Raw genomic sequence first — 11,804 nt, 5'->3', positions numbered from 1 at the left:
GTATTAGTAATGAATTATTGTTGTAAACACACTCTGCCACTGCTCTCTAAGGGGCAGAGCTTGGCAACAACCTGGAGTCTGTAAATTCTAAACTTCTAATAAGAGCTGCTGCATCAGACTGATAGTAAACCATTATTATGCCACACTGGAGAGTTCTCATTGATAACAACACTTGTGTTTGTGTTGCTCTTAAGTGTGGGGCCGTCATAAATACTTCCAGACAGAAAGTGAAACAAGGGTCATACGAGCGAAGGAAAAAGCTGAATTCACTTTAAGCCCTCGCTGATCCTTCCATTAAAAGTGATGTGTTTGTAAGAAGAAATAACACAACCTTACACTTCCCCTGCACATACTTTGCATCAGCGGCCTTGCTTTGTGGTATGACTGGTTGTTTGGCAATGATAGCTAACTTGAGTGAGATGTTGCCGTGCAAAAGGCATTACTAAGTAAGTTTTGTGTTTGGAGGAGATAGCCCAACAACGCTACAACATTTACAATGAGGCAAACCTATGATTTATGCAAAAACAAAAGCTTGTGGCAGCCAAAACAATTTACATGGCACTAAGAAAACAAGGCCAGCGTTTGCATTTCTCTCATTTTCCTAGTTCTAGTTTTGCCAGTCACTCCCTAGTTAAACCCGTTTCACTCAAGAATTTTCTATTTAAAAGCTCCTTTAATGTATCTCGCATGAATGTAGTTAGATTTGAATGTGTGTATCTTGTAAATAATTTTATATATCTTCAGGAAGCTGTTGCTACAATGGTGTTTTCATCATATTTCACAAGAGGGCGTGCTGCTGCCAAAACCACCCCATGCCAACAATGACAACACAACCCCTCGTATCTACAACACACATCATGTTTGACTCTGAAAACACCCAACATGCATGCAGTGTATTTCGGGCTGTATTTATGCTCATGCATCTGTGCAGTCCATCCAGCTGTTCCTCAGTACTCAGGAGTAATGTCATTACTAGAGCTGAGGGGGTGGAGTAGAGGAGGTAGGGTGAATGAAAATGGCATGTATCCCATTGAAGGCTCTCCCTCCCTCCCTGCCCCTGGGGATTAGTGGAGCAGCACTCCCCTTGACCGTCTCACAGCTCACCCAGTAGCCCGGCAGCTGTTCTCTCTTCAGCGAATTGGCGGCCAGGGCTGCTGGTGTGGGGGTGGACATGCATGCAGCGTCTCTGTCCAGGCTGGGATTTTTCTCTCTCCAAGTCTCCCACTTTATATTATTTCTTATTCTTTCGTGTGTGTCAGCAATGCTTCCTCGTCCCTGCTCTTTGCATCTGCTGCAAAACAGATATTTATATATACAAACAAAGCAAACATTAAAAAAACATTGTAGTTCTGCTGTAGCTCTAAAAAATACAATCTGTGTACGTGTGAAGAGAGGAAATGATGACTGAGGTTGCATCATTTCTTCCTTTCTGACCTCCACTTCACACAAATGGCTTTGTTTTGGTTGTCAGGACATCAGCCATGCGCATGTTGCTGACCGGGGCCTCCCTTGACTTTGCTGCAAGTGTCTCTCTTGTCTCCCTCTCACATATACATGCACTGGGGTGTGCGCATACAGACACATACACATCAGCATGCTTGCAGGCGCCCTATTCGTCAGTGTCTGGCTCATTCTGCCTTCCTTCTGCCTACAGATTGGAGGACAGAGGTAGCGAGGGAGGGCTGAGGGAGAGGAGAGTTGCGAGGCAAAACGGCTGGTCACATGAGCAGAGATCTGTTTACAAACCCAAGGCAGAGCAAGAGCAAGGGGAGGAAGGGAAAGACGAATTTGCAGGCACTCTCTGAGCACCATTATGGATTGAAAGAGGAAGAGGGGAAGCCTGCCATGACAAAGCCAGCTGGAGGTGCAAGGGGCTGAATGCGACACACGCAGACACACTCTTGCACACACACCGCCTTTGTCTCTGATTTTTTATTTTTTTTTTCTCAATTGAAGCAGCAGATGGTTAGAGGGAGAGTAGGATCCCCCCCTACGCACACACACACACATCCACTGACAGACACACAAACACACCAGCAAAACACCAAACCCAGCTAGAGGACTGTTGTTGACTGCATGGAGCTGTCCTCACTTTGTTTGGGCTTTGAGGGAAGTACGTCTTTGCCTTCGATACTGAGGAGGGATACCAACCTCAAGATCAGAGGACTGGAGGAGGAGACAACAGAGGAGACGAGAGGGGGATGAGACTTGTGAAAATCCTCTGTTAAAAAAGCAGCTTTGGGAGGAAGACAAAGTGCAGATTAATGCCAGATAATTACCTTTATTGGGTGCGGACTGTCATTTTGAACGGTAGATGTCACTGAAATTGGCGAAGGGACAACACTGCAGACACAAAGTGGAGTCAAAGAGGCCCCTTTTCTGCTGGAAATGTAAGTATTTCCTGTTATCACGCAGTCTGTGTTATTTGCGACATTGTGGTTGAGTGAGATTCAATAACTTCTGATGGCACATGGTGTGAGGCATCTGAAAAACAATCATCTCCTATCAACAAGATTTCTTTGTCTCTTCTCTCTCTCTCTCCCCTGTGATGACATCATTCTCACTGGGATCCAGGAGCACATGAGGTCTCCAGTCCCGGTCCAAACCCCAGTCCCAAATCTCCCAATCTTAACACGGAGTGGTTAATCCAGATTTGGGAATGCTGGGCAGCACAGACTGCTGAGCCAACAAAACCACACCTCCTGAGGATTTGTGGAATCTGAGCAAATCTGAAAATCTTGATGGTTGTTTTTGCAGGAGCTAACATAACCCAACAAAAGAGCGATCCAGCTCAGGGTGACTGAATCCAGTCTCCAAAACAGATTCGGTGTCCGAAGCTCCAGCCCACGAGCTTGGCTCGTCTCCAGCCTTCTCCTGACAGGGCCTGAATTTACTGCTGCTGCCTTGGGAGTCAAATTTCATGCAACCATTCCAATGGTGTAACGGTAAGTGAGTGGATTTCTCTGTCGTATTCCAAATACATGAGAGGTGGGAGCACATGTACTTACTTCATAAGCTCAGTTGCTTAGTCTCTGGCTGCTAGCTAATGGGATCCACATAATGGATGTGTTTTTGAAATGGCAAATTACTCAGAGTGGAGGCCTCAGTTTGTGTTTTGAAGAGTGAGCTGAGGGCACTTAAAATAAGCTGCATTCAAGGCCGTGTTTGTTTGACAGCTATGACAACTGCATCAGCAGATAGTTTACCGTCTAAACTTACTTCATGTTATCATTTTGTTTTCTTCTGAATGCATCCATGATTTAATTCATAATTGTATCTCCCAGTATGCTACAATAGGTCTTCCCTACACTACCCCCACCACCACCTTGTTGTAATTCCCCCCAACCCCCAACCATGTCAAATTATCCAACCCATACCCCCGACAGTGTGCAAGCTGTACCCATTCACTCACTCTAAAGAGAGACACATGGACATTTAGAGGCTGGCAAAGAGCATCCTCGCTGCAAATTAATAGGAACACATGTGGCTTGTGGAAGTGGGGCTTCCTCCGCTATTGTTTTACCAAATGGTCCTTGTCCCCAGAGTTCATTCTATTCAATAAAACCCACCCCCTGCCACCTGCAGCACATACTCACACACACACACACACACACACACACACACACACACACACACATCTTTCTGTCATACCACACAGAAACCACACAGCCTTCCCCTTCCATCCCCCCAAGTGCTGTCTCTTGCTCACACACACACACACACACACACCACACACATACACACGAAAGCAATCACCTCTATAGTCTGTGGAACAGATGGCGGTGTGGCGGAAGTGGTGTCTGTCCTTCATGTTTGTCTTGTTCACAGCCAATTAACGCACAGTCCTCCGAGCGCCTCAGTTGCCACCACAGTGCCAGTCACAGCTCCATGGACACACCTGCATCCAAACAAATGCCAAAATAAGTCTTATATTTGAGTCTTTACAAAATATTTTACACTTTGTCCATAAAGTCAGACTCAAACTCGAGTGCCACATACATTCAGCACATATAAGATTTTGTGTCTGCAGGCACTAACATCCTGGTGGCACTGGAAGCCTGCGGTAGTACTGTAAGCCCAAGTTAATGATCAACAATCTCCTTCTTCTCTTCCATGGTTCCTGCTGCTCTTAACTGTATATTCAAAAACATGGTGTTTATGATCTGCAAATAGTGACTGTGGCTCACTTTTTCCTCACAAAGGGAAATGTCGTACTTGCTCAACTGCTGTCTGCACTCACTACAGAACATTTGCAGCTACAATTTGCACAGTCTAATGTTTATGCTACCGATTTAGACTTGAACCGTCACTGCTAAGTACTGTACTCTGCAGATGTTTTGAGACAGGTGATTACAACGAGATAGTGAACAATATTGCAGGACTGGATGTTATTCTTTTTGGCAGTTCTCAATTCAGGAAAGAAAATGCAGCTAAACAGACAAAGGCTGTACACAAAATTAAAATGTAGCATTTATTTTTTTAAAATTGCATTTCCTGTTATACTAACAAAGACTGTTAGGTGTTAATTTATTAAAAGTAAATCACATAAAAAATGAGGAAGAGTTAAGAATTTGAAACATGTTGGACCCTTCAAAGTGCAAAGTGCAAAGTATGTAATCTGTATTTGCAAACTCTTCCTGTCAGGATGCCTGTGTGGTTTGGGTTCTCAGCGCTCTGAACACTACTGCAGCATGACGTCTGACATCTATCACCTGCCGCTCAATGTGTATGTCATTGTGCTGGGCATCGGCCTCTTCGTCTTCATGCTCAGCCTCATCTTCTGCTGCTACCTTTTCAGGTAGGTAGAGCAGCATTGGGGAGGGAAGGTGGACAATCCGGTTGAGTTTTTGGCACCTTGAACGAGCATTGCAACACAACGTGCCTCAGCAGGTTAAAATTTATTCATTATTACCTTGGCAATAAGCAATCATCACATCTTGAGGTGATGAGAGCAGCAGTCATGATTCAAATTTATGGGGTGTTTCCCTGCAGAGCTGCCAAAGTTGCAACATATAGTTCATGTGTTATAATAAAGGGTTTAAAAAAAACAACATATTTATGCTTCGATTTTCGCATGTTGCAACACACAGCTGACATTCTGTATATGTTGTAAAAGCGAATTAATTTAACAGAGTGGATTAGAGCATTGCAGACAAATGCAGATATCTTGATATTTATACTCAGAACAGCCAAAAAGAAACAACATATTTTCACAGATGTATTTGAGGTAATTCGGAAACTGTGTTGTTTTTCAACTGCAAAGCATCCTGCTTCATCTACAGCTCCTGTACTAGCCTATATTTCCATATTAACAATGAATCAAATGTGGAAATGTTGCCATTAATGACGAACTCAAAGAATTATTTCCAACTCTGCAGTCAACTTAGTTCCACAGAGTAGGGACGCCCCTATAGCTCACCTGGTTGAGCGGGCGACCCATGAACAGGGCGCAGCGGTTGTGGGTTCGACTCCTGCTCATGACAGTTTGCTGCAGGTCCTCCCCTCCTCTTCTCCCCCATTTCCTGTCTCACTCGCTCCCTATCCTGAATATCCATTATCTATACACCGCTTAATCCTCACTAGGGTCGCGGGGCGGGGGGCTGGAGCCTACCCAGCTGACTTAGGGTGAAGGCAGGGGACACTCTGGACAGGTCACCAGTCCATCGCAGGGCCACACTTAGAGACAGACAACCAAGCACACTCACATCCACACCTATGGATAATTTAGAATCACCAATTAACCTGTTTTTGGACCATGTGGGAGGAAGCCGGAGAACCCGGAGAGAACCCACGCTGCACAGGGAAGGCAAAAAGGCCAGAAAATAATAATTTAAAAAAACAACAAAAAAAACTTAGTTCCACAGAGTGTTTTAGCGCCATTCAGCCCATTAGTTTTATTTACAGCCACATTTTTGCTGTTTTGGTTCACACTTGCATCTCTCATCAGTGTTTTTTTTTTTCCAGATGTTGTAGGTATTGTTAGTGAAACCCATAATAACCTGTCCAGCACAACTAACTAGCTGACTGGCCCACCAGGCCAAAAAGAGCTACAAGTATAGTGAACATTAAACTTAAATTCACAAATATTCAGTGTAAATAAATGCAAATGTTGCTCTGCGTCTATTTGATCTAAATAGGTAGGGTTTTTTTTTTGTTTGTTTTTTTAAGAAAACACGGTGTCAATATTGTATTTACAGCTTCTTAGACTGCCTCTAATTGGCAAAAAAGAAAAAAACAATCTTAGTGTCACTTAGTGCAAATGCCACATTTTAAGGACTCTTGTCAAAAATATTTGATTAAAAATGCCACAACAATTTAACCAAAATAAGGTATTTCTCAAATATTGATGTTTGTTGACCACGAATATTCATCCAGGCTGCACGGTGATAGGAAATTTACATCATTTGAGAGTTAAATTGCAAACCAAGCTTTCATAAATGAACACTGGCGCCAATTTAACCACAGTAAATAGACTGTAGTGCAGTGATCGGAAATGTGAGTGGTTCCGTCAAAGAGCAATTTTCTCTTCACGGATTGCTTCATTCGAACAAAACTGAAGATGAAGTAATGCCTTATAATAATTTCACAAACAGATGCAGGTTGGGAGCCACTGAGCTGATTTTTGATACAACAGTCACGTCTACTGTACAGATGTTGTTCTGTGTGTCTCTCTCAGGTTGAAACAACAAGGAACCAGGGAGCAGTTCAGCTACAATGAGGTATGTCGCTGCAGTATCTGTCACTGTGGGTGAACATGTAAGACCAGCATCTGACGCACTTTATAAATACAGCTACAGCATCTCGTGCTGTTATCGTCAACTGTGAAACCTGACGCCACCCTCAATGCATGACCTTGACCACATTCGTGTGTCATTACCTAGAATCTGGTTTTTAAAATGTTAATCCAGTTGCAGTGTGAAATATGGTGAACAGGTAGGAGGATGGTGTGTTGACAGAATAGAAACAGTGTTTCTAGCCTCGGGGAAGGTTGAATTTCAGCTGCAACTTACTGCATTATGTGTATTTAAGATGATTTTTTATTTTTTTTTGTAACATCTGAACCCACCTTAATTGTCCAGCTTTTCTGCAGAGCCATGATGCTGACACATAATTCACATGATTCTCTCTTTTTTCCCACTCTAGGTGGTGCTGAAGGGGGCAAGCAAGAAACTGAGCCTTCTAGGAGTAAGTCACTCTCTCTGCAAAAGCCTCCATGTTTCACATATATGTTGAACAATATCAGCTGTTGATGTTTCATGTTATTCACAATGTTGCTGTGTCAGTCGTTCAGTCGACCCATTATAAACTGGAAGGGTCCGGCTGGTTAATTCAATCAGATTCTCCTTCCTGATGTGATTAACACACTGCACATAGTCAGGGTGGAGACGTCCTGAAAATATCTTTTAAAAAATGTTGGTGTGAGAGTGTCTGCAGAATGTAGGACTCCAGGAATAACTGCACTCATTCAAAATGCATTATCTCTTCGCTGTCTCTTGTGATCCCTTAAAAGACTGCTTTTCAGAGTTTTTTTTTGTTTTGTTTTGTTTTTATTTCTAAACCAAGGCATGGGGTAATTTTGGCTTTGAATTCCATGTCCAATTCCTCTTTTGGAGTTATAAATAGTCCTTTCGCTTCGAAGCATAATTTAGATAAAGGCACAGTTTCAAAACAATGGCATGCTTGTTCAGATCAATTCAATTTTATTTAAAGAGTGCCAACTCACAACACAAGTCATCTCAGGGCACTTTAGTAAGTACACGGTCTTGTAATAGTATATTTCTGAGAGAAACCCAACAAATCATGTGCAATCACTTAATAAAATTCATTTATCGCTCAAATTTTGCTACAAATCACAATGGTATTATCTGCACGTACTGCTCTCTATAGAGGAAAGTCACATTAACTGACCTTGGTGTTGTTTCTGTCGGTGCAGCAAACCTGTGCAGTGTGTCTGGAGGAATTCAGGACCCGAGATGAACTGGGAGTGTGTCCATGCTCACATGCATTTCACAAGAAGTGAGTGTTATCTAAGGGGAAAGTATAACACTTTAAGGGAGACAAGGTTGAAGCTAGCCTCAGATTCAAAACAGTGAAAACAACTGACTTCACTTACAACTCAGTTTTTTTTCACGTATTAATTTTGTAAAACAGTGTTCTGTTTTACAATTGTAAAACATTTCTTCTAATTGTGAAAATGTATAAAGGGAGATTTCACAGCTTCTTTTTTTTTTTTTTACATTGGAGCACATCTAGATCTAAAACCACTATGTATAGACAGAGAGACGAAATACCTTCTAAAGCATAGTTCCTGATTTGTGACATCTTTAGTCGATTTGTAAAAATGCAAAACGTGGCGATTTCTGTACTTTATGACCATACTGAACCAGGTCTCCGTTTAAAACTATTACACTTAGATGGGCTTACATTGTCGGAAAAAGGCTTAAGTTTCTAAAACAAGAAAGGGGATATTTCATTGCTTTTTCTGCATAAGGATCACATTAGAGCAGGTTTAGATCTAAAACCACTATATAGCGACTGTTCAAATGTAGACTAGACTGTATCAGAGAGGCTAAATACTGTTTAAAACACTGAACACCGATTTTTAAATATTAGATATATTCTTTCTGTGTTAAATGTTTTTTTTTTTCACCTGGGCCATTAAACCACTATATATAGACTGATAAAATCTTAACTAGATTATTGCAGAGGCTAAAAATTCTTTAAAACATGGTTTGTAATTTGTGAAAGCAGATTTATATATATTTTTTTTTTTTTGCAAAAAGGGAGCTTTCACTACTTAAAAAAAAAATTAATTAATTAACTGCATACTGTAAATTAAATTCAACTTTGTTTAAGGGAATAGTTCGGTATTTTAGTAAAAAACTGTTTTTAGGCTTTACTTATGAGTTTTACTCACTTTACTATAGTTTTCATGCCTGTACTGTAGGCTTATGATACGTTAGCTTAGCATAAAACCTGAAACCAGAAAACACCTAGCTTACCTTACCAATGGCAAAACTTTCTTCATAGTGTCAGTAATATATCAATACCAAGCTCACCAACCACTAAAAAAGCACAACTGTTTTTTTTCTCCTGATAATTAAATAAGATATGAAACATTAATTAGTGAGTTCAGGGAGATGTTCTCACTTTCAGGGTCCAGCTGGTGTTTCCCTGTGTTTACAGTCTTTAAGCTAAGCAGCTACTGGTATGTTTTTATTTGTAAAGAAGAACAAGATCACTTTCAATAGAGAATGCTAAGTTATCATTCTTCATTTTTCTGTAAAACAGAATCTAAGTGTATTACCTAAACTAACAAGTAAGTTGAAGTGCTTTACTTTTAAATGGAACAAAGTATTTCTTATCCAGACATTTCAATCAAGAGCTGCCATTGTGAATTAAGTGCAAAACATGTCAGTTTAACTTTTCAGTATCAGTGAGTGGAAAAAGCAAAAACATTTTTAGCTATTGGAAGACTTATAGTAGCACCATGAGCAACATTTTTTTCAAGTAAACCATCATATCATTAGCAGTATGGGTTCTATCAATGAATCCATCATAATACATCAGATTCTGGTAATGCAGTAATATTTTAACCCGAGTGTTAATCATTTTTGTCCTGACAGGTGCCTGCTTAAGTGGCTGGAGATCCGCAGTGTGTGCCCCATGTGTAACAAACCCATCCTCCGGCTCCACACAGACGCTCCCCAGGGTGCTGAGGGTCCCATGGACCCGGAGGAGGTGTGAGAGAGCTGGGGAAGAAGAAACCGGACTCCCCCAACAGAAAACACACACATTAAACACTAGAGATGATGAACAGCGGTCATGTTTAAGACATCTCACAGGAAATGTTGATAGTGATCCCAAGTGGCAGCGTTTGCTGCTGACCTTTGAGCAATATGCCTTGGTGGGAATTGGATATTGATAGCACCAACATGATTTGGTCAGATCAGTCACAGAGAGAGTGGATGAATAGGATCTTTTCATACAAATGCTCCTAGTTCTACTTCCATGTTGCACTGTTCACCAAAAAAAAAAAAAAGACAGGAAAAGGAGCCACATTAGAGAGCTGGATATCATTGCCACTGTCACTGGACAACTAGTGCAGCACTGCCAGGGACAAACAACACTACAGGCATTGAGCAGGACATCAGAATACAGGATTAGTATGGATACCTCTACTATCTCAGGGGTGTTACCAATACAGCCAGCACAAACCATGCCGATCACCCTATAACCCTGTGCCACACATGCATCTTCAAAACTGCCAATGTAGGTGAAGCACTGGAACAAAGACCAGCTGGATTACAACCGACGATTTAAGTAGACAATATTGTTACCGATTGTGTCCCAGGCCATTTTCCTTTTAAAAAGAGACTGATAGAAAACTAGTCTTGCCTGTATGTATTGTATGTAAACGTCTCCCTATATATTGTTATTTTGTATTTTAAATAAAGCGTCATGTAATGTATTGTAATGGTGGTGGATTTATTGAAAGGTCAACTGGCTAATTAATAGAACGTTTTCATACAAGAAGTCTTTTACAAATCTGTTAAGAAATGCCGTAAACTAATATTCATAACATTAATTGGTCTCTTACACTGTATCATACAAAATGGTTAAAAAGGAAAGACACTGTTAAATACAAGTTTGTTTTTAACATTTATAGATGATAACAACCCGCTTTACAAAAGGTTTGTCGTCTTGTGCAACATTATGTAATCAAGCAGACTTTCAGGTTCAGCAGGTTTCACCAATCAACAACTAAAAAAAACCCAAAAACAAAACATCATTATCACGTTGAGGAGGAACCTGTATAAGAATCTGCAGCCACAAATGTGTTGTAAATCAAGTGTGGCACATTGCAGTCTACGCACATACACAACAGGGTGTGTGTGACTGTATAATTGGTCTTTACTTGGCAGCTTCTGTGCCTTTAGCTTCCACGAACTCCATGGCCTTTTCTTTGACTGCTTGGATGCTCTGCGGGGTGCCGTGCTTCTTCTCATACTCCAAATAGCGCTTAAAGAAGAATTTGATCTTCTTCACTGAAACACTCAGGTGGATCACTCGGTCAAACAGCGCCCTGCAAGATGCACAAAGTTGGAGAACACCATAAAATACTCTCTTTGCATTGTCAAGAAGCTGGTTTCCAAATGTTGAAATGGCTACACTTGTCTGTGTTAGCGATTTAATAGTTTAGACGAGTGGAAAAAGCTGCAATGAATTGAGTAAAATGGGGAGGAGCTTTTGTTCACCTGACATCCTTCTGTGATCCGTGTTTGACCAGGAGGTCGATGAAAATGGACCAGAGGTCGGTACGTTTTGGGTAGCTCGTGAGGACTTTCTCAAACATGCTGCGACCTTTCTCTGCGTCACCGTAAGAAAACTCCAGCTGAGCGAACTTGGCAATCACATCCACACCTAAAAGCAGAGACAACAATACATAAAGGTTAAAACCTGTGGAGATGCGCAGCCAGGACAAGGAAACAGAACCTGAATGGGTACATTGCTGGCTGACGTAAAGCACGTAGGAGCCACAGTGTGTCAGTTTCAGTGAATGCAGACAAAGAATATAAATATATACACTACTCACAATAAGTTCGGGATATTGTGAGAGACTCAGTGGATTTCATACATACAGTCTTTGTTTCACTTCAGAGATTTCTGGGACAGGGAGGCTATTGTATTGGGGTGATAGACACACTTCATTTTGTGTTTTCCATGTAATGGTCTCACTGTGTACCGTGTGCCTTACATATTGGGGCCAATACCAAAAAACTAAAAGACAACCCTTTTCAATG

General features: G+C 41.3%; 2 protein-coding genes across 2 annotated transcripts in view; one reads left to right on the top strand and one right to left on the bottom strand.

The window, feature by feature from the left end:
• Positions 1–1,708: 1,708 nt before the first annotated feature.
• On the top strand, positions 1,709–10,477 carry LOC103358049 (RING finger protein 122). Its single transcript, XM_008282856.1, has 7 exons — positions 1,709–2,390; positions 2,575–2,945; positions 4,645–4,798; positions 6,677–6,719; positions 7,144–7,185; positions 7,934–8,016; positions 9,627–10,477. The coding sequence occupies exons 2-7, from the start codon at positions 2,921–2,923 to the stop codon at positions 9,745–9,747; spliced, it is 468 nt and encodes a 155-aa protein (XP_008281078.1). The 5' UTR covers positions 1,709–2,390; positions 2,575–2,920; the 3' UTR covers positions 9,748–10,477.
• The window catches only part of pdcd11 (programmed cell death 11), a 17,429-nt gene continuing 16,092 nt past the window's right edge, over positions 10,468–11,804 (bottom strand). Inside the window, exons 35-36 of the mRNA XM_008282857.1 lie at positions 11,259–11,424; positions 10,468–11,086 (exon numbers count right to left, since the gene is read on the bottom strand). Coding sequence (XP_008281079.1) covers positions 10,915–11,086; positions 11,259–11,424 — 338 coding nt within the window. The 3' untranslated portion in view covers positions 10,468–10,914. The remainder of the gene's footprint in view (positions 11,087–11,258; positions 11,425–11,804) is intronic.

The sequence above is a fragment of the Stegastes partitus genome, unplaced genomic scaffold (genome assembly GCF_000690725.1).
Source record: "Stegastes partitus isolate 25-593 unplaced genomic scaffold, Stegastes_partitus-1.0.2 Scaffold288, whole genome shotgun sequence".
Classification (NCBI taxonomy): Eukaryota; Metazoa; Chordata; class Actinopteri; family Pomacentridae; genus Stegastes; species Stegastes partitus.
This window is presented reverse-complemented; position numbering and strand designations above follow the sequence as displayed.